Consider the following 27597-nt stretch of genomic DNA (forward strand, 5'->3'; position numbering starts at 1 on the left):
GGTGGTACAGGATATGGTTGAGCAAGTCCAGTTAATTCGGCAAAAGATGAGAGAAGCTCAAGTTCGTCGGAAGAGCTATGCCGATTTACACCGCAGAGGACATTGATTTGCAAAGAGGTGACAAGGTCCTTTTGAAAGTGTCACCTATGCGAGGTGTGATGAGATTTGGGAAGAGAGGTAAGCTAAGCCAAAAGTTCATAGGTCCTTATGAGATTTTGGACCGTATAGGCGAGGTAGCCTACAGATTAGCTTTGCCACCAGCTTTGGATAGAGTCCACAATGTTTTCCATGTTTCTCAGCTTCGGAAATATGTGAGTGATCCATCGCATATCCTTGAGATGGAGAACATCGAGCTTGATGAATCATTGTCCTACGCCGAGATTCCTAAAGAAATTCTTGATCGCAAGGTTCGTAAGACAAGAAATGGTGAGACGGTCTTACTCAAGGTCCTTTGGTCTAAATCATAATGTGGAAGAGGCCACATGGGAACCCGAGGAAGCCATGCGAGAATGTTTTCCTAGACTTTTTGATCAGGTATGTTTGGTTACGGGGACGTAACCGTTTTTTTTTAGGGGGGTAGGAGATGGTCGCGGTTGTGTTTTGTCTTATTTTGAGTCAGATTAGTGAGTTTTGTGGTGTCTTGTGTGGTTCTTTGGCGTTGGTAAATGTTTGTTAGTGTAGTCTTTTGCGTTGTGTAGTGTCTTGTTTTGGGGTGGAGTGTGAACTTCGGGACGAAGTTCTTTTTAAGGGCGGAAGACTGTAATACTACGTATTTTTCTTAAGTGACTACTCGACCGAGTAGAGCCTACTCGGCCGAGTAGTGCTGTTGGTATGGGGTGTTTCGGTTCTGCCGAGGAATACTTGGCCGAGTATAGTGGATACTCGACCGAGTAGAGGATACTCGGCCGAGTATACACTTTACTCGACCGAGTATCCGGTCTGGCGAAGCGTATTTTGACGGTTTGATTAGGGAATGTTTAAGGTTATTTTATATCCCGCGTCAGTTTCTAAAACCTCATTTCAAACTTCATCATTTCTACGTTTACCCTAATCACTCCCTAATCACTTCCTAATCATCCCATAGCATCGTTGTGTGTGTAGTCTTCGTGGTTCGTGCATATAATCCCTCATTCTACTGTTGGTAAGTTCTATCTCTATGTTATTATTCTTTGGGGTTATTGTATACATATATGGAATTGGGAATATGGGGGATTGTGCAATGTGTAATTGTGTTATGTGATTATTGTATAGGAGAAGACTTCGTAGAGGATCCTTTCTGATTGTCCGAGTTTCATTCTACTGTTGATTGCTAAGGTAGGGTTTCCCTACTCAGTTTACTGTTCATTGTTAAGACATGTTGTTTTATAAATATTGTTATCTGCTGATCATCGGAGTATGAGGGTTGTGGTGACGGTGTTGATGTGGGGATGTTATGACGGCTGTGATGTTGTGTGATTGTGATTGTGGTGGAGTCACTTGCGGGAGTGGCTTCACACCCTAGTTCACCCTCCGTGGAACCCGCCACGAGAGGGGATGTGCACATTAAGGGACAGGGATTGTTAGTCGCTCGTTGATGAGCTGGACTAGGTGGGAGCGGCTGCGGTCACCCACTGGCGGCGAGGATTACATTGCGATGCGGGTAATCTGGCGGGGCTACACACTTTGGTGTGTAGTCGGTTACTATGTGAGATCGGGAGATTGGAGTTGGAGGATGATCAGCTGGGTATCTCGTCTGTTTGTCTTATATTGTTTGAGTAATATTGACCCCGTTATTGTTGTGGAATCTGCGGTGATCCATTCGGGGATGGTGAGCAGGCTTGACAGGTATTGCTAGTGGTGAGCTTGGGGCAGTCATGGGAGCGTTGTCATCACCAGTCATAGCATCATCGTTCGAGTCTTAGTTTTGATTTTATTAGTTGTCAGACATTGGAGTTGTATTTGTTGAATTAGTTTTTGGATTTTGGTTGATGTAAACTTTAACCCTTTATGGCATTTAATAAATGTGCTCAGTTCAGACGCTTTTGATATGTACTAACCTCGGGAAACCGAGATGGTAACACACTTTCATGGTAGGGTGGTCCTGGTAAGGCACCTTGGTATGAGGGGGTGTTACACCACCCTTCCCCCAACCTCGACCCCCTCGCCCATCGCCGACCACCCTAGCTCCGCACGTCATCAACTCCAATCTTGTGTCTACAGAGGATCGTCGTCGACCACAAACGTCGTTGCTCCAATCGCCTTCTTTCTTCTCCATCGCCGACAACATTCTCCTTACTCCGCCGTCGTTGACCTTGCTTCTCCGTCGCCAATCGATTGATGGGGCGACTGGTGACTGCAAACATTTGGAGGTAGGGGATGAGGGTGGTGAATGGTGATCCATCGGGGTAATTAAATTTAGGGATTTCTTTTTAGGGTTTTGATTTCTCTCACTTGGTATTGGTTTGGGTGAAAAATAAAAGGGGCAGATTTGGAAAAATTTGTAAAAATGTGTGGGATTTTGTAAAAGTGTGTGCGGAATTTAGCACGTACTCAATCCAATTAAGGCCCTGTTCTTTCTGGCTTTTTAGAGCCGAGTTTCGAATCGAATCGAATCGAATCGAATCGAATCGAATGAGAGTGAAATAACTTAATCGAATGAATCGAATCAATCGAATCGAATCGAATCGAATCGAATCAATCGAATCGAATGGAGCCGAATGGATCGAATCAATAGAATGAGTCGAATCAATCAATCGAATAAAGTCAATTGAATTTGAATCGAATCGAAATAATCATATTAATATTAATAATATTAGTAATAATAATATTTAATATTATTGTTATTATCAACTATAATAATACTAATATTCATAGTATAATATTATTTATACTAATACTAAAATTTTTAAGAAAAATATTATAATATTATATATGAATAATCATAAATTATAATAATGAAAAAATAGTAATTTTTTACTAATAATATTCTTAATAACAATAATAAATAATAATGTCAATATGAATAATGATATTAGTAAAAATAGTTGTTTCGAATAAAAACACTCAAGTAAGAGTTGCTCGAATCCGGGTCGGGTCAACGCGCTCCTCTCAGACGATGGCACCTCGAACCTATGCTTGCTCTCTCCGGATGGATCTTTTACGCGTAACTAATAAGGCCTCGAAGGGTTCGCAATAGGTCCTTCTCTGATGCCTTACGAGTCTTGGTGGATAGTTGAGGCGTTGCTTGAAGCTAAGGTTTAGTGCCCTCTCATAGTAGCTCGAGTAGTCTTACTTCTAGAGAGAGGAAGTTGTTGGTGAGAAGTATTTTACCATTGATTGGTCAATAATGGGTATTTATAGGCTTCTATGTGTACCTCAAATGATGGCTTGGAAAGCATGGTTACCATATTCGCTATGAATACGCCTTACCGATTCGCGATTCGCTTATAGAAAATGTGTTATATGTATTTTCAGTAATCAATTTGATAGAATTCGCTTTTAACGATTCGTGATTCGTAGGTATCGTTTAACCGTAACCATGTTTTTAAGCGTGTTGACTTGTATGACCCCGTATTGGCTAGTGGGTCAAGTCGGTTGAGCGTACCCCATCAATAATATTAATAATAAATGTTATTAATTTTAATAATAATACCAATAATAATTATAATAACAACAATAATAATAATAATAATAATAATAATAATAATAATAATAATAATAATAATAATAATAATAATAATAATAATAATAATAATAATAATAATAATAATAATATTATTAACATTATTATTCACAACAACAACAACATTAATAACATTATTATTCATTTTAATAATAATATTCATAATAATAATAGTAATTTTAATAAATAAATTATTAATAACATTATTATTAACAATATTATTAAATATAATAATAATAATAATAAAGAATAATATTAAAAAAATAGTATTATTGATAACAAAATTAATAATAACTATTAATTTTAAGATGAGAAAGTAAAAATGAAATTAACTTAATGGAAATGAACGAAAATGAATCGAATCGAATGAAAGAATCGAATCGAATTGATGAATGAATCGAATGAAATTGAATCGAAATGAATTGAATCGAATCAATCGAATCAACTAAACTAAAATGATGAAAATAAAGGAAAAACAGGCGCCAAGACTTACTATCTAATAGGAGCAAATGACAATGTAAAAAAGGAGTTGACAAGATAACATTTTTTTGAGTCCAACACGAGGATTACTCATGTGAACAAGTTGTAGGGCTATGTCTAGTCAGCCTAACGTGGCTCTCAACATTTCAGATCCAACGAGTGATTATTTGGGTAAGACGTTGATCCGCGTTCATAGAATATAGAATACGCCTCCCCCTCTGAAATCGTAAGGCTGACTTATCTTGATTTACTTGCACCTTTTCTTCCTTTATTTCTAAGGTTTCCATTACCTTATAAATAAGGCACCCTATCCTTTATTCTTTCCCTCATCGTTACTCCATTCTCATATTATCCACAACCACAACAACAAAAACAAAATGGCGTTATCGATACGCTCTTATAATTCTTTGGCGACCCTTAAAATCGTCAAAGCCCTTAAATCTTTTCAAGAATTCTCTAATCCCACATGTTTTACACGAATCAGACCATGTCATGTTCGTGCAATGAATATAACAAATGCAGCACATTTCAGCCCTGATAGAAGTCCAATAATCCTGGATGAAAAAATGAAGGAAAAACGGGAGACATTCCACGAGTTGATAGCCAATCATGCAAGTGAGACAAGAGTGCCAGTTTACGTGATGTTGCCATTAGACACGGTGTCAATGTCCGGCGGTTTAAATAAACCACGGGCAATGAACGCTAGTCTAATGGCATTAAAAAGTGCGGGTGTTGAAGGAGTCATGGTTGATGCCTGGTGGGGTTTGGTCGAGAAAGACGGACCTCTAAATTATAACTGGGGCGGCTATGATGAGCTCGTAAATATGGTCCAACGACACGGTTTAAAGCTCCAGGTAGTCATGTCTTTCCACCAGTGTGGAGGAAATGTTGGAGATTCTTGCAGGTAACATATATATTCTGCATATATTTAAGTATTTTAATCAAAGGTAAACATAGACGTTCTTAATTAAATTTGTACTCCGTAAATTGCAGCATCCCTCTACCGCCGTGGGTACTAGAAGAAATGAGGAAGAACCCTGAGATTGTTTACACAGACAAATCAGGCAGAAGAAACCCAGAGTATATTTCATTAGGCTGTGATTCACTGCCTGTGCTCCGTGGAAGAACACCCATTCAAGTCTACTCTGACTTTATGAGAAACTTCCGTCATCATTTCAGAGACTTTCTTGGTGGAGTCATTGTGGTAACTAACTACACCTATTTCCCTATACTCTCAATTACTCATACAACAATTCTGACTCAAGGGTTCCTGCAATTCAATAAGTAATAATCAATTTCAAATCATATTGCAGGAAATTCAAGTCGGTATGGGACCATGTGGGGAATTGAGGTATCCATCTTACCCGGAAAGCAATGGGACTTGGAGATTTCCAGGAATCGGAGAATTCCAGTGCTATGACAAGGTAAAAATCAATCTCATACTCCCTCCGTTCCAAATTCCCAATCATTTGTTTACCTTTGATTAAAATACAACTCACAATGAATATAAAAGGTAAACAAACGAATGAAACGGAAAGAATATCTCTTAAGATTATCTGTCTTCTCTTAACACATTTTCATTGAAAAACAGTACATGAAAGCATCACTGCAAGCAGCAGCAGAGGCATATGGACAGAAAAAATGGGGAGGAGGTGGCCCACATGATTCAGGCAACTACAATCAATATCCGGAAGAAACTGGGTTTTTCCGTAAAGACGGAACATGGAATACAGAATATGGACAGTTCTTCCTAGAGTGGTACAGTGGGAAACTACTTGAACACGGTGACAGCATTCTTGGAGCTGCAAACCGGGTATTTCAGGGAACTGGGGTAAAATTATCTGGTAAAGTAGCGGGAATTCACTGGCATTACAATACTAGATCACATGCAGCTGAGTTAACAGCCGGTTATAATAACTCGAGAAATAAGGATGGATACTTGCCAATAGCAAGAATGTTTGCTAAACACGGGGTTGTGTTTAATTTTACGTGTATGGAAATGAAAGATGGGGAGCAGCCAGGGAATGCAAACTGCTCACCAGAAAAGCTAGTTCAGCAGGTAAAAATGGCAACACAAACAGCTGGAATAGAACTTGCAGGAGAAAATGCCTTGGAGAGATACGATGCTGGTGCATTTGGACAGGTTTTAGCAACCAGCAAATCTCACTCAGGAAGCGGGTTGTCAGCGTTTACATATTTACGGATGAATAAAAAGTTGTTCGAAGCTGAGAACTGGCGGCAATTGGTAGAGTTTGTTAAAAGTATGTCAGAAGGTGGACGGAATGAGAGATTGTCGGTGAGTGACTTGAGCACGACGGATCTTTATGTAGGATTCATCACACAGAAGAGTAGTCACAAGGTTAAAGAGTCTGTTATGTAAAATGTTGTAGAGTTACAACTGTATTATTGTATATAATGCGAAAACTTTTAGACAAGTAGATACTCCGAAACAGTTGCTCCGTATAAAAAATTAAAGAGTAAATAGAAGATGGGGCAGCATATAGATAGCCTGATTATTAGGAGACTGGACGGCTGGACCTATATTAGGGCTGACCACCGTTCAGGGTTGGCTACCACATCGACTCTAGATTAGAGTTGTCTAACTATCTGTATTTTATATTTCTATCAATGATGTTACCATATTAGTATTCTTCCTTGGAAGCAATCTATAAACACGATTTAAAAAATTCTTCTTACATACAATGTCGTCCGATGAATGAATCAGATACAATGCAGCAAAACAGTGTAAGAGTGTTCAAATCTGAAAATTGAAACTGAAACAGGTGAAGTCGAGAGTAACATTAATTGTATAGTCGAAATAAGATAGATTGTGTAGTACTGAACGAGTAACTGGCTTATGCATTTCTGAATGCAGTTTGTAATATCAGTCATCCGAAAACATACTCTATTTTCTTCTTCAATTGAATATGCCCAAGTAACTTTGCTCAGAAGAATGTAATCCGTAACTTCATTCATTTTTCAAGGCTGCACAAGATTACAAGACTTGGTCTCCAAAGCAGAAGAAACCTGCCCTCAAAAATGACTAGTAACGGTCCATATTAGACCAGGAGAATATTGATGGTGACAAGCTTGTTTAAGGTATAGGTACAGTGGCACAATCAAATTGACTTTGAACTTTGAATGGCCATACAACTCTTTTCAATAGGGTAAATGCTGCCACATATTGACAAATACCGAGAGAACTAGAGTCGCAGGTATGAGACAACCATCTCAATTAAAAGCTTAAGCTGATGGTTAAGCCCAATCGTTGGTTTTGTACGTTAATAGCAACTAGTTGAGAATTGTGTCGGGAATTGTACATAGTATCAAACTCCAAAGTTTAAGAATAATGTTGTATTAATAATAATAAATATTAAGAATAATATTAATAATAAATACTATTAATAAAACTATTGAGTTTAAGATGACTAGCTGAAATGAGCCAACTTAACGGAGCTGAGCTGAACTAAATGTAACTGAGGGGTTGAGCTGAACTGTATGGAGCTCAACCGAACTGGATGAAGTTGAAATTAAGCTAGAAAGAACCGGGCCTAATTTGGTCAATTTGGTGTCGATGGAAATGGAAATTTGAGTGGCAAACATAACAAGAAAATAGTCTCAAAGCAGAAACTGCATGAAAATCTCAAGGGAAAAGCTGCTGGCTAGCATGCATGCACCATCTAGGAAACTGCTGCAAAACCCTGATTTATTTCCATTTATTTGATGATAAATTATGCATACACTAATATACAGATCCAGAAATGAAGCAGTTAAGCCATTACAATGCCCTAACACTATATAAACTTACAATAAAAGAATCCTACATCTCATTACAGATCACACTCATATTCTTCATATGCTTCATTCACTCTTCAGTAACTGGCGTACTAATCCGCTAGATTGCTCTATCTTGATGAAACAATTATCAAATAACCATATTAACGGAAGATTTGTACCAAAAACCCTGTAGAAATGACAACATGATTTAATCATTTGGTTTTTTTTTTTTTTTGCTGACAGTTACTACTTCCTTGTTCCACTTGATTGCCCCTTTTCGGAGGAGCTGGTCTCAGATTCCAGAATAGCCTCTTTCAACACTTGTATTATCTCACTCATATTAGGTCGATCTTCAGCTTCCTTGGATAAACATTGATCAGCTAACTTGGCTATTTTCCGAGCTGTGCTAAGAGGGTATTGGTTACGGAGTCTGAAGTCCATTATCATGTAAAACATCTTATTATCAGCTGGGTACTGTTTAACCCAATCTAACAACTTCTGCTCTGAAGTAGGCCGATTTCTCTCTATAGCCCGTCTTCCTGTTAGAATCTCATACAATACCACCCCGAAACTGTAAATGTCGCTCTTATTCTTGAGATGGCCTGTTTTAACATACTCTGGGGCTGCGTATCCATATGTTCCCACAGGCTGAAAGTTCAGGAGTATACCAGGTTAACAATTCATTCATTATGGTGTTTTTCAGTACATGGAGTAATCAAAGGACGCAAAAATAGTTTTAATTTGGTCATTACTCATGTACTCGGACAGTCAATTAATTCAGGGAGACAAGTTACGACATTGTTCAGTAAAGAAACAAATGGCCTTGACAGGAAGAAAGTACACCCTGTGTCTTATCCATTTGTTTTATGTTTGATTCTGGGAGTTCATCTAAGTGTGGTAGGAGACTAGGAATATTAATAATGGGTAGATTAGTGTAATAATGGAGAGTCCATCTGTCACATGGTTAGTCATAAACAAATAGGCAAGACATAGGGAGTGTAATTTACGCACTTGTCTATGTTATTCGTCAAAAGTATCGGACATGGCTATTAAATAAAAGACCCTCATGTTATCTGCTTATGAAGTAGGCAAGTGCAATGCTCGATCACACGAACACGAGTATAAGACACATGTGTGTACCCGACGTAATATGTAGAGTCAAAGTAACATAGTTTATTATGCACCTAACACAGTCTGGGTCTAGGGGAAAAAAGGTTGTCAACAAGAATCATATGCTTCAAGTCATTACTGGAATATTTGGGATAAGCAAGAGTGTTACTGCCAGCCAGTTAAGAAGGTGACCCATATGCCAGTTAAGAAGGTGACCCATATGTGACTGATTCGGTAAGAACAATCAAAATGTTGCCTTGATCTTAGGCATGTCAATAATAAGACTCACCATAGTTGATACATGTGTATGATCTCCGGTAGGCCCTTCTCTGGCCATCCCAAAATCTGATAATTTGGCTTTCATGTTCTCATCCAACAACACATTTGAGGATTTGAAATCTCGAAAGATCACCTGACCAAAAAAACGATAAGAGAGTTTAATACACTAATGCAAAAAAAAAATGCATAAGCTGTGTTTGAGCTTTGAAATCTCGAAAGATCATCTGACCTCATCTAACCAGTATAGTAAAGCGTGTAGCCGTGCAGTATATAAAGACCAACTGCGACTTAGTCATACTAATTCCACAATGTGTATGGTACGATTAATCCATAATTTTACGATGTCTCAAACAATGAATAGCAATTAGTACGTATATCAGTTGAACAAAATGAACTTGCATCAAAAGACTCTGTTATGGACTGATGCCGTAATGGTCTATGGTCTATTTTTCAAACACGCGGACATAATCATCTAAATACACTTCCTTTAATGATGTAGATCATTTAATTCTTTCTGTATAAATGGGGCGCCAATGGCATTTTTGATACCTACGTCATGAGTACCATCTCATAATGATACCAACTAAGCTACCTAACATACTGAAATTTCTGTATCACATTCAAAGTATTTTATCAGCTACAAGTTTACAACTTACTTAAATTTACAGGTTTCGAAGGTAAATTTAGCTGAACCAGTAAAGAAGAGAACCAACCTGAACTTCCATTCCCTCATGCAGATACGCCAATCCTTCAGCTGCCTCAAGCATTATCCTCAGCCTCATTATCCAAGGTAAAGGAGGCAACTTTTGGCCAAATAAATGATTTTCCAAGCTTTTATTAGGCATGTACTCATACACCAGTAGTCTCTGGATTCCCCTTTCTCCATCTATGGCACAGTAACCCAGAAGCTTTACTAACCTTGGATTATCGACAACGCCAAGAAACTGAACTTCTGCAAGAAATTCTTTGTGGCCCTACAATAGAAATTCCAGAACATACTAGAAGTTAATGCTATAGCAAGGCTCAAAACAAGAGAAGGAAGCCAACAGGGTGAGGTTAAATTTTTTGATTTTTTAAGTTACTCGATTGCGCACGCGCATACACAGACACAAATATTTTACCACTCCATCCATATGTTTTAACTCCCTAACATCTAATCCTAACGCTGGCACTGCCCATTAGGTGAGAAAATTGCCTGCTGAGAGCGCCAAAGAAGCATATGTTTTGGTTTCAGTTACTACATCTTAAACCTATCACTCAAAGAGTATCAGAAATAAAGGAAACAATGCTCAAGATCTTGCTCCAGAATTTATGTACATCAAATATGACAATCATAAAATTTATAAATTTCCAAATTAGATCTTGAAACTTGTTGACACATTTAATCTTCTGTCTCAGTTTTGGTTAAAACCAGTAGTGGAGCTAGGGAGGCTAGCAGGGGCAGACGGGCGATCATCCCCCCTAACCATGGAAAATTTCCGATTTTTAGTTTAAATGTTTTTCTTATTTTTCTTATTATTAATCTTATTCCATCAATCATCCGCCCCCATGAAAATTTCCGCCCCTCTCTAACGACAAATCATAGCTCCGCCACTGGTTACAATCAGTAAATCATTGCTTCAGAACACCAAGTAAATCTTGTCTTGAATGCAACAAAAGAGTATCCAATGTGAAACAACTAGAAAAAGGAGCTGCTAAAGTCCACAATACTATTAGATATCAGGAAATTAAAAACAGCAAAACAAAACTCAGTCAAGATTTGAAAAAATCCAATGATCTGAATATTCAAGTAGTACATTTTATTTTACAAAATTAAGAACATCAGTAAATAAATAAATTCTCATGTGAGACGGTCTCTCAATAATATTAATATATGAGACGGTTTCTCAGGAAACTTTTAATAATTTAGAAAGAAGGTAGAAGAAACAAATACCTGCATACCATACTTGTTAAGCTTCTTAATAGCAACAACAATAGGATTACCCTTGCCATTTGCAGGCTTAATTGTACCTTTATAAACACTTCCAAAACCACCTTCACCAATCTTTAACAACCTGTTAAAATCATTTGTAGCTTCTCTGAGTTCTGAGTAAGTAAAAACCCTTAAATTATGCTTCTTTTCTCTAAATAATTCTGGTATACTTTTTGAAGATGATGCTGAATTTGCTGATTTTGAAACCCTATTTTCAGAAACATTTCCTGTTGTTTGCTTCCTTAACTCTGGTGCTGAATTTGCTTTTCTTTCCTTTCTTTTACTCTTATTAAATCCACCAAAACACCCCATTTCTTAACAAAAGAACACGATTTCCACACAAATTTGGACAACCCAGATGCCAAAAACAGGATTTTTTTTCAAAATTTGGCAACTTTGATAATTAAAATAAGAAATATAATTGTGGGCACTTGAAGGAAAGAAAGAAGAAGCATCTGTAATGAAAAGAAAGGTCAAAAAAATGTCAGAGATTTTAAGGTTTAGGTGATGTTGGTCCTAATTTAAATGGGAAACAACTTATATATGAATAATAAACAAATCATAAAAGATGTCTGAAAGAGAGAGAGACTGAAATGAAGCTGAAAATTAAACAGGAAAGCATTTAGGAAACTATAAAGAAACACGGTTTAGTTGAAAGAGAGGCGTGTAGGCAACGTGAATGAAAAAATACATGACCGTCAGTCAGTCCGTCACTATGACAACTTATGGCCGATTTAAATAATTACTTGTATAGGGTATTGTAATCCGTTATAAGTTTATGACCGTCACAAGTAAGACTTATTGGTAGGTAGGGAGTATATTGGATGATGTTATTATGGGGTCCCACATATAAACTGTTGAATAAAGTCAGAATAAGAGACCAAAAAAATACACCTGTAAATTTTGGGAGTCCATTCACAACTGTTTTAAGGGTACATTACATATCCTCTTTGAATTCAATGCATCTCAGATTTTGTTGAAGCTTATCTTAGGCCACAAATAATACAGAGTACATACCCTTGTACGGCAACAGTAAAATCATTAATGAACTAAGAATCATACCAATATAGTGTCTCTAGATCATACAACTGTCTTTTACTGGAACTCCAAAATTACTACACTCAGTAGTTTCAGGGATGAAATTAAGCACTTTTGTTTTACTCCAACTATATGGCCAGAATTTTGTCAATGAATTGAGTTTAAAGGATCGAGTTCTACTGCTGGAGCATGGGTTTCAAATTTCGGAAATAGTTGCGATAGCCAGATCAATCGTTGTGACGACTGACCACCAATAGTGATGGCAGCTTATGTAATTGGATTAGAATTTAAAATTTATCCAACTTTTAACATTAACCCTTTTTCCACTAACTGAATCCCACTAAATTATATCCATTGACAAAATTACATTTTTGTCTATTAACTTTGCCACAAAAGCCATAATATCTATTTATGATTATTTTATTTTGGGTAATGATAAATACCTTAAACATTGAATATTTTTCAAATTTAGTATTATTTTAGGAATTAAACAACTAAATTAGAGTAAATTATTGGTAGACAATAGTTAAATGGTAGTCTTTAGCGAGCCAAAATTTTATTTCAAGACTATCAATAATCATATCCTTAATGCCTCTCTCAAACTAAGAAAGGGCATCGACTACGTAGGGTCCTAAATCCTAAAGCAACAAACACTGAAAATTTGGAGCTCTTGTGACCCTGCCTTTCACGTGTGGACCCGTAAGTCGTAACTCCGCAAGGGAACATAGCCAAGATGTGATTTCATGATTTCATTGTAAAAAAAGGAAGACTTATAAAAGTCGTGGTCAAATATACTCCATGTATGATGACCTTTACTTAGCAAATTCTATCGTTTGATGAGGTGTTGTACTCCCTCCTTGTTTTGCTACTTCTAGCACTGAATTAATAACATGTTCCTCCTATTTCTACTCGGTATGAACCCGAGTAGGAAATCGATTGCTATTTCATTTTCTAAACCGGTATTATACTCCGTATTTATTTAAGAAGCTTCCGTTGACATGATATCAGTAATTATTTAGCCATGCATGAATAATGAGTTGTGTAAGAAACAAAAAAATTGGAAGCCAAATGCAAATGACTATTTATGGTCTTCCTCATTTCTAATGACTATTTATTGTCTTCCTCATTCCATCTTTAAACTATGACTTATCAATTGTACCTTGAGTTTAGTGGTTACGAGTCCACACTCTTAACACTAATGACCAAGGTTCAAACACGGGTAGTCTGGTACCCTCCATTAATCCTTATCTTTAATCCCTTATCTTTAAACTATGACTTAGGATAAACGACATTAAACTATGACCTAGGATAAAACGATAATTTGAACATCCACATAATCTATTGTTCATTTGTCACTCAATAACATTACTCACAAATAATCCCCTCCCCTTAATCTTTTTCCCTCTCTTTGATCTTTGTGTCAAAACTAAAAATAACAAATTACGGGGTTGCATTAAATAATTTCCAAGTCATTAAAAATGCGGAAGATTGGAAGTCCACATCAACATCATTAACCGTCCATCCCTAAACTTTAAAGCAAGTATATTCCGATGTAAGATGACGTATGAACACATGACGCAGTTACCATACAGTACAATTCCTCAAGTTCCACCACTTTTGTTCACATGTTCACTCGCTTTCCAACTTATCATTTCACTTTTCTCCCATACAATCATCCTCTTCATAAATGGGTATTCTATTAGACGGTTTTATACAAGAATTTGTGGAAGAGAAAACAATTAGTCGTAAATACAAGTTTCGATACAAGCAAACATACTCCCATCATATATGGGTATTCTATCATGTATTCAAGTAATACAACAAATCAATACTCGCAGATCTTACAAAAAAAAATATGGTTATTTCCCGCTATAGAGTACAATTGCGCCAAAACAGCCCACGTTCCAAAGTGAATTAGTGCTGGCATTTGGCAACGTCAACTCATGAGGGAGTATTATACACAATTAAGAATGGGAGTAACCTCGGAAATCATCATATGAAAGCAATTTTCGCGTTTGGGCTGGTGGGGCTAATCCAGGAATGTCCCGGATGTCTTTGTTGTTTGGATTCACAATCTGAAAATAACAAACGTAATCAAGGCATACAAATTAGCAGATGACTACTAACATAATGTACCATACCATTTCACATTAGGATTCTAGGTGTAGTAAATAAGTCCCATTTGACTTTTCTCCTCACTAAAATAGTCAAACGGACTTTATTCCATATGAAATGGAGGGAGAAATCCACAGGAAAACAAGGAAATGGAGAGATAAATTCAGCAAGTTGGAAAACTGGAGTCAAACCTTGACAATTATAATGGCTATAACTCCCATTACTATAAGGAAGAGGAAGGCCATAATCAACTTATCAGTAGCAACCTGCAGAAGTTGGAGAGATAAGCAGCAACGAGACGTGATATATATTACATTAACATGAAATATGTTTAAAGACAACTACCTGCCGACCAATTTCCTTAACTAGCTTTGAAGCCTTCTTGATTGAGAAGTTAATTGAGTCCAACTCGTTAACTATCCTACTCATTTGATCAGTCTGCATGCCAACAGAGCTTATATCATTAATACATCCTGCAGATAAAATCGCGAGGAAGATGGCAATAAGGACAGCTAGATAAATTACATGGAATACCCATTTTAACACTGAAAATTAACACCTACAAGTGATCACCTGTGCTTTAAGAGCTGCAGCAGTTTCTGTTCCAACCCCAATTGTTTCTTGAACAATCTGTATCACGTAAACGAAGTTACTGAGAAACCACACAAAAACTTGTATGAGACTATTTTACAAGTGAGGCCAACACATTAACCTTATAATTAGATGAAAAGACATGTATTTGGCTTGGTTTCGCATATGAGACCGTCTCATAAAGGACTCGCTGAAGTACCATCATATAGCAGTATAGACTATAGACTACGGACAGATGAACAGTGTACTCCAATAAGTCCAATTAATGACAAGAAGAGAGCATCAAACAAAGCATTCAGTTGAGAGTTGAGGCAAGCCTATCTAGACCAGTTATAGTCAATAACGTGTAAGATGAATCTATAAGCAGACTACTCCATCCTATATCAGAGTTGAAATGCTGACTGCTCACTGCAGATACATGCATGTTTTAACAAGAAGTCCCAGTCATGCCAAATTTGTATCAACCAGATTTGAAAGGTTCAGTACAGTGGCAATGTAATTGACCAACCAAAACTCCATCATCAGGAAATGCCAGATGAACATACAGCAGGTCTAATCAACGATCAACTACTGGATTTGCTTAAAGATAATCAAGGTGGGCAGTGCGAAGATGGCCTAACCAATGACAGTGTCATAGCTGTCATTCCATTCTGGAGACAAAAGAGAGATATAAAGGTACCAAAAGAAACAAACCTTCTTCCCTCTATCAATAGCTTGATCGGTTTCATCCATCATTTGATGTCCATGATCAACAAGTTGCTGATTTGTCATAGCTGCGGGGTAACAGGAGATATAAGTAGATAAAATGAAAAAAAGTGGACACTCAACGGAGTAAAATGCATACAACTGCAACTAGGCCTAGTGTCAGCCTAAACAAACTTTTGATTTTTCTAGCCCATCATTTTTCACGAGTAATTGGCATTGGATTCATTAAAACAAAACCATGCAAAAAGACAATTAAATTGTTATGCAGTATCAATGGGTACACATATCTGAATGAGTTATGAAATGTGTAAATGTGCTTATTTAAAAACAATAACCTTCTTGATTTCACATTAAAGACAAGGACAGTAACAATGGAAGTGTCAAAAAGAAACGTAGATGAATCAAGTTAAACTAAAAAAATACTCCACATAAGACTAATTCTTAATTTAATTTGTATGTCCATCACAAAAAAATAGTCCAAGTTGCTTTAGCTTAGAACCCTTTACAATAATTAAAATGATAACAGAGCATATAAGCTATGAAGAAGCATAATAAGAGAACTCTACTTCAAATTATGCTTACAGGAAGCCAACAAAACATTTCCTTCTCCAGCCCCTTCGTTAGGTCCTTCAAATAAATCAGCCCGTTTGTTTTCAAGATTGGTTGCATACCTGATAACCATAAGGATGATTAGTAAGAAGTATCAGCCTATGCTTAACAGTTAACAGGATATATGCAAGGAACATCAACCATGGAATGGTAAAAAATTTAATAAAACAATTCAATTTAGAACAAACAGTCAAAGAAAAAGAAAGAACACAGCAAACACAGTGGAGATTCCACAAGCCCTGCACATAGATATAGCATTGACAAACTTACTGGTATAAGGGATACTTGTAATCCCATATGTTCATGCATCAAAGATCAATTTTTCATCCATTTAACAGTGTTCAAGAATCAAGGGAATAAAACACTAGCTCATAATGATCCAGGCCAAAAGCAGACACGTAAATAAGCACGACCAATCTTAGAATGAAAGTAAGAACCTAATGCTTATTAACTTTACTAAGCTATGGATACCAACAGCGATAACCATATTCATTCTTTATTGCAATATTCATTCTCTTTAGAATACACAACATTAGAAAAAAACAAGGCCCAGTAGACATGGTCAACTCAAACAGCAACATCCAATCTATGTAAGGGAACACAGTCAAGTAAATGACAACAGCAAAACCACATCGAAAATCTGATCTTACAAATCATAAAACTGAGATCTGTATGCAAAAAGCACAATGAGATTAAAACAGCCAACTTACTGTTTTTTCATAGCAACATACGAATTCAACTCTTTAATCTGAGAAAAAAGAAAAAAAGTTCTTAGTACCATTTAGCATATATAAATGCATGCCTAACTTGAGCAAATAAATGAGTAAGAAGTAAGTCCCATGTAAAACGATTTTATTATAACTTACTATGAAACTGCATTGTGAATTTGTGATTGAGGCTAAATGAATCACGTACAATGGTTAATGATCAACAATGATATAAAGAATGGGTTACTACTAATATGGACTTTGTCATTGGCAAAATGGTCACCAACAATAGAAAAAAGATCACTAGCTAAAATGGTCGCTGACGATATTAAAAAGGTCACTTCTAACATATTACGGGTCACTTTATTTTGTTGAATAAGGTGGTCGTGGTTTGACCTAGAACTTGAGTAAGGCTACCTTACACAACTCTATGTGAATAAGTAATTTGGAAATAGAGTATCTTCCACATTAGAATTTTGCCTAAGCTTTATTTATCATGAAACTGTGATATTATATAATTCCTTATTAGCATCCATCAAAAGGTGGTCTCTTTCCCACAGAGGTCTGTTCTCCTGAGTCCTGACAAAAGCATAATACGGTTCTAAACCAACGGTTTTTATAATTAAAACCACAAATTTTCTTTTAAATGACAATATCACTATATGTCCCAGCTTGAAGAACTCGAGTAACTTGAGTAAAAACTACAAACCATTGATTGTTTTTTCTCATTCAATATCCTGTTTGTGTTCGCATCATTCACGCTTTCCATTTCCTTAACTTCTCGATCAAAATCTTTAATTAGCCTGCAAGAAAGTTATCGTTACCAACACAGCTTACTAGAGGGAGAGATAAAACAAATGAGATTTCGGAGTTATTAAAATTTTTTTTTTTTTTGAATTTTTTCCAATTTTCAAAATATGTTACGGGAATTTTATAACATGTGGCAATTCCAAACAATAAGAGGGCGTACGGTTTAACAGTGCCAGCAAAAAAATCAAAAAACAGATACATAATAGTACGCAACAAATTCACGCCCTTGACTAAACTGTACATGTATTTCATGAAAAATGAAAAATTTAAGAATACCCCACATAAAACAGAGTAGATTTCTAAAATCAGAACAAAAAAATAAAAAGATATTCTACTAAGACACATGCGATGAGCACGGATTGAAGTACTAGCTTGTAAGAAATACTCGAAATTTTGTAAAATGGAGCCACTATAGAGTACAACAACAACATTATCCTAGTGCCGTAAGGGCTCCCCAAAATGACAAGGTAAAAGGGAGTAGCCAGTAGGCCTAGAGTGTAGGACTTATTAAATCACCAAACAATTCCTACAGATGGTGTTGTATGATGCAAGTCTAGCCCGACTCTTGACAAACCTTGAAATGAGATCAAATTCGTGCAAATTTATTACATGTCAATAATTAAAGCTTTTCCATATTCAAGATCATCTACATGAAAGGACTCAACCACTCAAGACCCGATCAGGGACGAAAGAATGTTTCAGTTATCAAGAACCTCAATCTTAAAAACGTTGAGAGTAAGATTAACCAAAAATCCAAAATTCATCATCAAACTTATTATGCGACAACAATGCTAGTCCACCATAACCCAGATCCCTAACAGTTCGAATTTACTCATAATTCAATAAATTAACTCCTTGAACTACTTAGAGTTTGATATTATCAAACTTCCAAGGTGGTTTATATGGCATGAGAATTTGTGATGATAGTGAATTGTGGATTGTGAAGAAAACCGAAAACTGTGTGGCGGAATGCAGACACTGCTGATCTCAAGTCACAATATTCATACAGGAGCTCCTAATTCATATAGGCTATAGCATACAAAAATTAGTTGGTTAAAATTACCTTTTGCAATCCCGCATCTTATCAGTGAGCTCTTCCAACTGCCTGCTCTGTCGGCTAGACTCTTTGATCTTCTCCAATTTTTGAAACCCATTTCTGTTGGAAAAAAAAACACAGATCCAAGACTCATCAGCTACGCTGTAAGCCCTAGCCACAAAAACAAACGACAGACTAGAATCATACAAGTTCATTTAGAAACAATGTGATGCCACCAAAATTCAACTCTTTACTTCAGTGCATCCCTACACGCCGCGAGTCCGCGACTATACACATTACACAGCTCACCCGCTGCTGAAACAATGAAACATCAACGGTGCAACAGCATCACGCACTATATGATATGTCCAAACCCAGTTATATGGTTTGAGGTCCAGTCAGTGGATGCTCAAACTGAATCGGTGAACTAGGTCGTTAGAGTGCTTAATATTTGAAGGCACAAGCATTTTACGAGTTCAAACCCATTCCCTAGACCAAAGTGAGCACCAAGCCATGCAATAGTGGTCCAAAAACAAACCCTTGTAAACTTGTACACTATTAAAACATTTGTGCCCACTCGACCCATTGACCCACTTTAATTACTAACTAACCTCGCTCTGTTCCAGCCATTTCACTACATTATCTACAATCTCCTCACATATTTTGAGAAATGTGGTAATGTCGACCGAACTGATGAAGTAATTACCCTACTAAATAAACAAGGAGAAGCGAAAAGTAATATTCGCTTTATTTTGTTAATTGAACATTAAAGTTCACTAAAATTCCAAGATAATATCCCGGTACCAACTTTACTTTACCATTAAACAAAGGAACATTTTCAAGAACCTTTTTCGTCTAATTATATACTTAATCCGCTTCATTTGATTGTATACGTTTTTCAAAATATGCGGAAGTATCTACATCGTAACATCTAGCTAGATCCCAACAATATAAACTCATATATAAACTCATAAGGCCATAACATTAGCTCAGTGAATAAGAGTATTTCTTAATCAAATACAAATAACGAGCATGAAATGCAGCTCAAACAAACATACATTGTCAAATTACATAAAAAATATTGGCAAACATTAAAATTGACAGCAATAAAACTCATGGATCAGCTTAAATATCAAAATCAACAAAAATAAATACTATAAAAAAGATCAAAATTTTAGAAAATATAATGAGAAATCTTACGATAATGCACGGAACATATCGCTGATTTGACCATCGAGGTCCCCCAAAGCTTCGCTGATCGACGACAACGACGACATTTTCAATCTCTCTAAATATTTCCAATATCAAATCACAAGATTAAAAATATCATGCTATGTACACAAGAATAATTCGCCTAGCAGTAATCGCAAAATTGTCAAGTGAATGTTGGATCTAGGGTTTAATTTAGGTTTGAATGATTGAATTTGAGGAAAGCGAAATTCAAAGGGATTGAAATGAAGGCTAAACTTTTTTGTTTAATTATATCGGGATTTAATTAGCAGGCTATTTTGTTTAAGGAGTAGACTACACGGTCAACAAATTTAATAAAATTGTACGTCTCTTTCACGAATTTAAGGGGGGATTTTCTCTTATTCATTTGGGCGGGGATTAGGCCGTTTAAGCAAAATGAGAAGAGGCCACAAGGTAGTGCCGGTAAAAGTTGACCGGATTCGAATGACTTGAATTCAACCTGATAAAATCTGATAAAGGGGAAATCGACTTGCTCTGGCGCAATAGTAAATTGATAAACGGTATCATTTTTAGCTGGATCTAAACTAACCAGCGATCTTATTGATGGGGCGTATTCTGCACCCGCTGACCGAGTCAACGTATTAAGACCCCTCGGCATGGAGTCAACGGGGCCCGCCGGCCTGCCATGGGTCCCTCGGCCGAGGGTAGATCAGTCTTTCCACCTACTAGCCACTTGGTCACTTGGCCACTACGTGACAAAAGGTGAAAGTCTATAAATACTCCTCAACCCTCATTGAGGAAAGGATACACAATCTAACTTAAAACTCACTATTCATCTCGTATAATCTCCCTTATCTCTCTACAATATACTTTTGTCAAGTAACATACAACTTAATCCCTTTAAGTTCACTGACTGGAGCGTCGGAGTGAGTACGCTCGGTGCAAAGCCGAGCCCTCAGTTTGTTCATCGTTTCAGGAGAGACCGAGAGGAAGAGTCAAGGCAAGGAGGGACATCCATTCACCAAGCTTGCGTGGTAAATAACACTGCTCTGGAATTACACCCGGAACAATTGGCGCCGTCTGTGGGGAAAGATACTAGAAGCTAGTCAAATCCCTTACAAAAAAAAACACAAAACCCACCCAACAAGCTAAGAAGATGTCGAAACAACCAGAGATGGTGCTTGTGGAAACTGAATTCTACCAAGATGACACATTCCACAACTCGAAATCGGCGGTCCCCCACCTACAGTATCATCAACGATACGACGAACGGATGCCAAAGGAACAAGATACACCGCCGCCCGCCGACCAAGTCACTATCATGGGACATGTGGTTGATGCAAACTAACCGAAGCTACTCCTCGGAACTTATGGGTAGCACGCCGACTCACACTGTCACAACGACAAGAGCGGCGGCACCCCCACAAGAGACCAAAAAGTGACTCCGAGAAACTTGAACGGAGCATTGGAGGAAGCTGACCATGTCAAGACGCCGGGGGAGCCCAGAGTGCAGGTGGTAGACCCGAGTCTTTCCCGCACTCGCGGGAGGACAAATGTGTCGCCGCAAAGACCGACGAGGCCTACCCCGCAGGAGTGAAAGAAGTCCGACTCACCGAGTCGGAGAAGAAGTCCGACTCACCGAGTCGGAGAAGAAGCCCGACTCACCGAGTCGAAGAAGAAGCCCTTCCCACCACGGGGAGAGGAGCCGGACTAAGGATGCGAGGAGCCGATCGCCGCGTGTCATTCGACACGTGGTCGACCCCTCAACCCCTATGTCCTAGAGGTCCCGTGCCGACTAAGCTAAAATTGCCGCCCATATCATACAAAGGAGAAAGCGACCCAACCGACCACGCCGAGGCTTTCGAGTCTTACATGTCGGTATGGGAGCAACCCGATGAGGTTTGGTGCCGAGTCTTCCCAACGACCCTGCATGGGATGGCACAAAGTTGGTACAAGGGGCTACCCAACGGGTCGATATCACGTTATGGCGACCTAAGGGACATATTTTTGGCCCGATATTCTTGCAATAAGAGAAGGGCCGTCGAGACATCGGATCTCCCGACTATCAAACGGGAGGGAGGCGAGTCTCTCCGAAGTTATGTGAAGAGGTTCGACGCCAAGGTTCAGCAGATTCGTGAGCCGACAGCAATGAACCGGCGCCTTCGATCGATGAAAGGCCTCCCGAGAGGAGACTTAAAAACGATCTCATCAAGTGCGGAGGCTCGAACCTAGACTCACTTGAGAAAGATGGCCGATCAAGCCATAAAGGTGGAGGACTATCACAAAACACAGGTAGGCCCAGCGAGGCCGGGCACTCGAGAGAAAGAGCGCCGGGAGGACAACCCGGATGAAGGACGCCGTGACAATAATAGGTCACGGTCGGACAAGTCCGCCAGAAACGTAACTCGGCGGGCGCCGGAGGGAGTTCGGGACCGTACTACCAAAAGCGGTACAATGGTCACACCCCCCGGTCGTATCTCGCCGCCGAGGTCTTCTCCCCGAGCAAGAACGAGGGTCGAAGTGGGAAAGGCCTCCCAAGGCGAGGGGGACGGTGACACGAGCCGATCTTGTGAGTACCACGGCCACACCGGCCACTTAATCGACAACCGGCATCGAAGAATGCCATTGAAAAGCCGATCCGGAAGGGGAGCCTCAAAGCAAATATGTTGTCGGAGGCCAAAAGACTAATACCGGCGGCTCAAATAAAAATCCGTCTTTGAACGGATAGGAGTAATCCATGTTGTCATCGGGGCAACGAGAACGGTGGGGTCCGCTTATGGGCACAAACGGCACCGAACGAGCTATATCGTGCCATCAACTTTGTGCCCAAAACAGCGATCCCCGCTTCCAACATCCCCGATATGACTATTGGGAAGAAGGACTACGAGGAGTCATCGCCCGCACAAGCGACCCACTTGTAGTCCACTTGGACATAGCCAACCACCTGGTCAAGAGGTGCCTGATTGACACAGGCGCCTACACGAACATTATGTTCAGGGAGTGCTTTCTCAATCTCGGTCTGAAGATTGAGGACTTGAGCCCCTGCACCAATCCATTGTCTGAGTTTTTCCGGGCGGCCTGGTACCCCTAGGGTCAATCGACCATCGGTGATGTTCGAGGGGAATGCGGCTAAGAACGCCCCTATCGAGTTCGTGGTCATTGACGGCTCGTCCGCCTTCAACGTCCTCATAGGCCGAGTCACTCTGAGCGAGGCCGATGCAAGATAATGTCCATCCGGCCCCGACACCGATGTACGTCTCGGACCGGGAAAGCGCATAAGCTCGTCTCAAAGGACGAAAAAGACGAAGTAGTCAACGTCCAGATATCTGTCAGAGGGTGCAACATGCAATCCCTCAAAGTGGTGAAGAAGTCAGAGAAGGGGAAAAGCCCATCCTTACAACAGGAAGGCGACCTCATGGATGCCACTGTCGGCATGGTCGAAGGAGCGGAGACCGAAGAAGTGGAAATTGACCCAGGGCGCACCGTAACTGTCGGTGTCAACCTGGAGCCAAAATTCAGGGCCGCTCTCCTAGACCTGCTGAGGAAGAACAAAGACGTCTTCGCTTACTCAGCAGCCGAGATGCCAGGCGTGAGCCGGGAGGTAATTGTTCACAAGCTGAACGTACTCTCCACCGCTCGCCCGTCAAGCGAAGATGAGGAACTCCTCGCCGAGAAAGATAAGGCCATCAAAGCCGAGGTAGATAAATTGCGGCGGCGGGCTTTATCATGCCTTGTACTTATCCTGAGTGGTTAGCTAATGTTGTAATGGTGAAGAAATCATCGGGGGCGTGGAGGATGTGTGTAGATTTTACCAATCTTAATAAAGCGTGCCCCAAAGATTGCTATCCCTTGCCTCGAATAGATAGTTTAATCGACGCCACGGCAGGCTACACTATCGAGCCTGCTGGACGCCTTCTCGGGTATCATCGGTATTCATGGCCGAAGAAGACATGTCTAAATGCGCATTCATCACCGGTAACGGCACATACATGTATAAAATGATGTCGTTCGGTTTGAAGAACGCCGGCGCAACTTACACAAGACTGGTGGACAAAGTGTTCCAAAATAAAAAAGGGCGAAACATTGAGGCTTACGTCGACGATGCTATTGTAAAAAGCAAGTCGACGGCGAGCACTTAACCGATTTACACGAGACATTTTGTTTCGAGGAAATACAAGATGAAACTTAACCCAATGAAATGCAACTTCGGTGTCCGGTCGGGTAAGTTCCTCGGCGTGCTTGTCGGCGCCTTGGGGAATCGATGCCAATCCAGAGAAAGTCCAAGCAATCCTGGACCTGCCGGAGCCGAGGAATCGAAAAGAGGTTATGATGTTGACCGGGAGGATGGCGGCTCTAGCCCGTTTTATCTCTCGGTCAGCCGACAAGAGCACCCCATTCTTCAAAGTGTTGAAGGGAAATAAGGACTTGGTGGAGGGAGGAACAGAGCACGCTTTCGGCAATCGAAAGCTCATCTTCAAACTCTCCCAACCCCGTCCAGGCCGATCTTTGGGGAGACGCTATATCTATACATAGCTAGATTACCTCGGCCACGGTCGTCGTGTCGTGATCATCGAGAAGAAGACAAACAAAGAACACCAAATCTACTTTGTCAGCCATACATTGTTGTCCGCCGAAAGAAATTACCCACTGATTGAAAAAGCGGCCTTTGTTGTCGTCGTTGCCGCAAGGAAACTGAAGCCTTACTTCGACGCACATCCCGTGATGGTCTTAACCGACCAACCATTGGAGAAAGCATTGGAAAAATTTGAGCAATCCGGCAGGCTCATCAAATGGGCAGTAGAGCTATCCGGCTTCGGCATTCAATACAAGCCGAGGCCCTCGATAAAGGGACAGGCACTTGCAGATTTCCTGGCCGAGTGCACATATCAAGAAGAGCAAAACCCCGGAGTATGGGAAGTATACACCGACGGGTCCTCCACGGCAAACAAATGTACTCAGAGCTAAGCATACTTATCATCGCCCAAACGGGGACGAGTTTGAGTACGCCTTGAAATTTACCTTCTCGGCCTCAAACAACGAATCCGAATACGAGGCGGTGATAACCTAAGTCGAGCTAGCTAGAGCTGCCGGGGCGGAACACATCATTTTTAAAAAAGATTCACTTTTAGTGGCTAATCAAATCGAGGAGAGTACGAGACTCGAGACGACGGGATGGTAAGATACCGAAAAGGGTAAAAGCCGACACTTCAAAATTGAAATCTTTCCAGATACAATGCATTCCTGTGTCCGAGAACAACCGAGCCGACGCTCTCTCAAAGCTTGCCAGTTCAACCATCAAGAATGTCAGTCGAACCGTCTTTGGTGGACATCGGGAATGCCAAAAGCATTACCGAGACCGTCGGCATGGTGGGCGACATAGAGGCCGAGACAACGTGGATGACTCCGATAATGAAGTACAAACCGATGAATGAATTACACGGAGGACCGTAGTCTCTCGCGAAGATAAAGAGGATCGCAGCAAGGTACTTGGTGTTTGAAGGAGAATTATACAGGAGGTCCGTGATAAGGCCACTCTTGAAATGTGTCGGCCCAGCCGACGCGGAGCTAATACTGACAGAAATTCACGAAGGCATCTGTGGTCATCACATGGGGGCAAGAACACTAGCCCACAAAGCTCTCCGAGCCGGCTACTTCTGGCCCACCATGCTTGAGGATTCCAGAGCCAAAACCAAAAAGTGCAACAACTGTCAAATGCATGCTCCGGTGATACATGCACCTTCCCGAGACCTGCAGCCGGTACTTAATCCCCTTCCTTTTGCACAGTGGGGGATTGATCTACTAGGGCCATTTCCAACGGCATCCGGAGGAAGAAAGTACTTGATTATCGCCGTCGACTACTTCACCAAATGGGTTGAGGCAGTCGCGGTACCTGCCAAGACCACGGCGGCCGTAAGAAAGGTAATCTGGGAAAATGTCATAACTCGTTTTGGGTTACCCCAAGTCATGGTATTTGACCACGGCCGAGAGTTTTGGAGTGACACAATAATGAACTCGTTGGAGGAACTTGGTATCAAATTTGCATACTCCTCCGTCTGCCACCCACAGAGCAACGGACAAAGTGAGGCGCCAATAAAACAATCCTCAACGGTTTGAAGAAGAAAGTTGAAGACCTAAAGGGAAGATGGGCCGATGAACTACCCGGCGTCCTGTGGTCCCTTCGGACCACGGAGAAAGAAGCAACGGGGTACAGTCCATTCCACTTAGTCTACGGGTCCGGCGCCCCGCTAATTGAAGCGGTGTGCCGACATTCGTAACGGCCACCTTTAACCCGGTTGAAAATGAGGAAGGTCTTAGAACCTCCCTAGACCTGATCGAAGAAAGCCGAGATACAAAGACGCCTCAACTTGGCAAAGTATACCAAAACCGAATGAGAAGAGCCTACAACCGAAGAGTCCACAAAAGGGACTTAAAAGTAGGGGATCTAGTCCTAAGAAAGTCGGCCGCCACCAACAAAGGGAACATTCATGGTAAATTGACGGCCAACTGGGAGGGTCCTTACAAAGTGGTTGAAGAAATGAGGCCGGGTACATACCGGCTGACAGATGTGGAGGGTGTGCCTTTGATGAGCCATTGGAACACTGACAACCTCGGGAAATACTTTGTATAGCGGCGGAGGTGTCCAAAACCGTTGTGGGCACCCCAACGCATGTTTATATCTATTGAAAAATCATCCAAGTTTTCCATCAAACTGTTTATCCCCTCCGTAGTCATATCGAGGTAGACGCCACGCCCAAGCCGGCAGTCACCCCAAGAAGTAGACGCCACGGCAGATCACTACTAAATGATTGATACTCGCGAAAGCGACCAACATGCCTTAGGAACGTATAAGTACAGTTGAGACGCAATTCTAGCCGCCTCGGCCAACCGAAGGCCCGGCAGAGGAAGCAATCAATATGTCTACAGATACGAACGCTGTCGAACCGTAACCTCTAGCCGCCTCGGCCAACCGAAGGCCTGGCAGGGGACACAACGGTCGATACGCTAACATGTTCACAGCGGCGGTTGGAAAGCGCAAATCGGACGCCTCGGCCAGACCGAGAGTAAAAGAGGAAGCGACCAACATGCCAACATGTTTAAAAAACGTTAAACACAGTTGAGATACGCATTCTAACTGCCTCGGCCAGGCCGAAGGTAAAAACGAAAAAGCGCTCAATTAATAACGTAAGAAGACAAGTGAAGGATTGTGATCAAAGCCCCGGCCAAGCCGAGGGCCAATAAACAAGCTTTATTGAAAATGATTACAAGTAAGGAGAATACAGACGACGGCCGTCCCCATAGGGATAAGCCAAAACACAACCTACCAAAGTTTTACAAAAAACAAGGAAAAGAAGAACAAAAGGTTACAGACATATCATTTGAAGCGCCAAAAGATGGCAGGGAGGAAAGACTTAATAGTTGGCCCCCGAACAACTGAAGCTATCCGAGATGCCGGTGAACTCGGTGACGACCGCCCGTCTCCCTATGCTCGTTTGCCGCTTGCCATCGGCGACGTCAG

The 27597-nt window shown here is 40.2% G+C and overlaps 3 protein-coding genes across 3 annotated transcripts; 1 reads left to right on the top strand and 2 right to left on the bottom strand.

Annotated features, from left to right (window-relative positions):
• The first annotated feature begins 4335 nt into the window (after positions 1–4335).
• LOC141587182 (beta-amylase 3, chloroplastic-like) lies at positions 4336–6576 on the top strand. Its single transcript, XM_074408624.1, has 4 exons — positions 4336–5045; positions 5135–5345; positions 5455–5565; positions 5733–6576. The coding sequence occupies exons 1-4, from the start codon at positions 4519–4521 to the stop codon at positions 6519–6521; spliced, it is 1638 nt and encodes a 545-aa protein (XP_074264725.1). The 5' UTR covers positions 4336–4518; the 3' UTR covers positions 6522–6576.
• A 1249-nt stretch (positions 6577–7825) lies between these two features.
• LOC141587183 (putative serine/threonine-protein kinase PBL19) lies at positions 7826–11797 on the bottom strand. Its single transcript, XM_074408625.1, has 4 exons — positions 11241–11797; positions 10021–10281; positions 9318–9440; positions 7826–8566 (listed from the first exon to the last, which is right to left on the bottom strand). Exons 1-4 carry the CDS (start codon positions 11589–11591, stop codon positions 8165–8167), a joined length of 1137 nt encoding a protein of 378 aa, XP_074264726.1. The 5' UTR covers positions 11592–11797; the 3' UTR covers positions 7826–8164.
• Positions 11798–13980: 2183 nt separating this feature from the next.
• Positions 13981–20446, bottom strand: LOC141587185 (putative plant SNARE 11). Its single transcript, XM_074408626.1, has 10 exons — positions 20091–20446; positions 18918–19010; positions 17754–17847; positions 17048–17085; positions 16311–16399; positions 15717–15796; positions 15006–15062; positions 14778–14870; positions 14624–14698; positions 13981–14392 (listed from the first exon to the last, which is right to left on the bottom strand). The coding sequence occupies exons 1-10, from the start codon at positions 20165–20167 to the stop codon at positions 14282–14284; spliced, it is 807 nt and encodes a 268-aa protein (XP_074264727.1). The 5' UTR covers positions 20168–20446; the 3' UTR covers positions 13981–14281.
• Between the last annotated feature and the right edge of the window lie 7151 nt (positions 20447–27597).

This window comes from Silene latifolia, chromosome 6, assembly GCF_048544455.1.
Source record: "Silene latifolia isolate original U9 population chromosome 6, ASM4854445v1, whole genome shotgun sequence".
NCBI lineage: Eukaryota > Viridiplantae > Streptophyta > Magnoliopsida > Caryophyllales > Caryophyllaceae > Silene > Silene latifolia.

Excerpts from the sequence above, each read along its gene's own strand:
- LOC141587182 (XM_074408624.1), top strand. The coding sequence starts at position 4,519 with ATGGCGTTATCGATACGCTCTTATAATTCTTTGGCGACCCTTAAAATC. Across the intron at positions 5,346-5,454 it reads TTCTTGGTGGAGTCATTGTG|GAAATTCAAGTCGGTATGGG; the intron begins GTAACTAACTAC and ends ATCATATTGCAG. Across the intron at positions 5,566-5,732 it reads AATTCCAGTGCTATGACAAG|TACATGAAAGCATCACTGCA; the intron begins GTAAAAATCAAT and ends ATTGAAAAACAG.
- LOC141587183 (XM_074408625.1), bottom strand. The coding sequence starts at position 11,591 with ATGGGGTGTTTTGGTGGATTTAATAAGAGTAAAAGAAAGGAAAGAAAA. Across the intron at positions 10,282-11,240 it reads TTAACAAGTATGGTATGCAG|GGCCACAAAGAATTTCTTGC; the intron begins GTATTTGTTTCT and ends TTTCTATTGTAG. Across the intron at positions 8,567-9,317 it reads ATACACATGTATCAACTATG|CCTGTGGGAACATATGGATA; the intron begins GTGAGTCTTATT and ends CTGAACTTTCAG.
- LOC141587185 (XM_074408626.1), bottom strand. The coding sequence starts at position 20,167 with ATGTCGTCGTTGTCGTCGATCAGCGAAGCTTTGGGGGACCTCGATGGT. Across the intron at positions 15,063-15,716 it reads CTATTGATAGAGGGAAGAAG|ATTGTTCAAGAAACAATTGG; the intron begins GTTTGTTTCTTT and ends TACGTGATACAG. Across the intron at positions 14,699-14,777 it reads TTAAGGAAATTGGTCGGCAG|GTTGCTACTGATAAGTTGAT; the intron begins GTAGTTGTCTTT and ends CAACTTCTGCAG.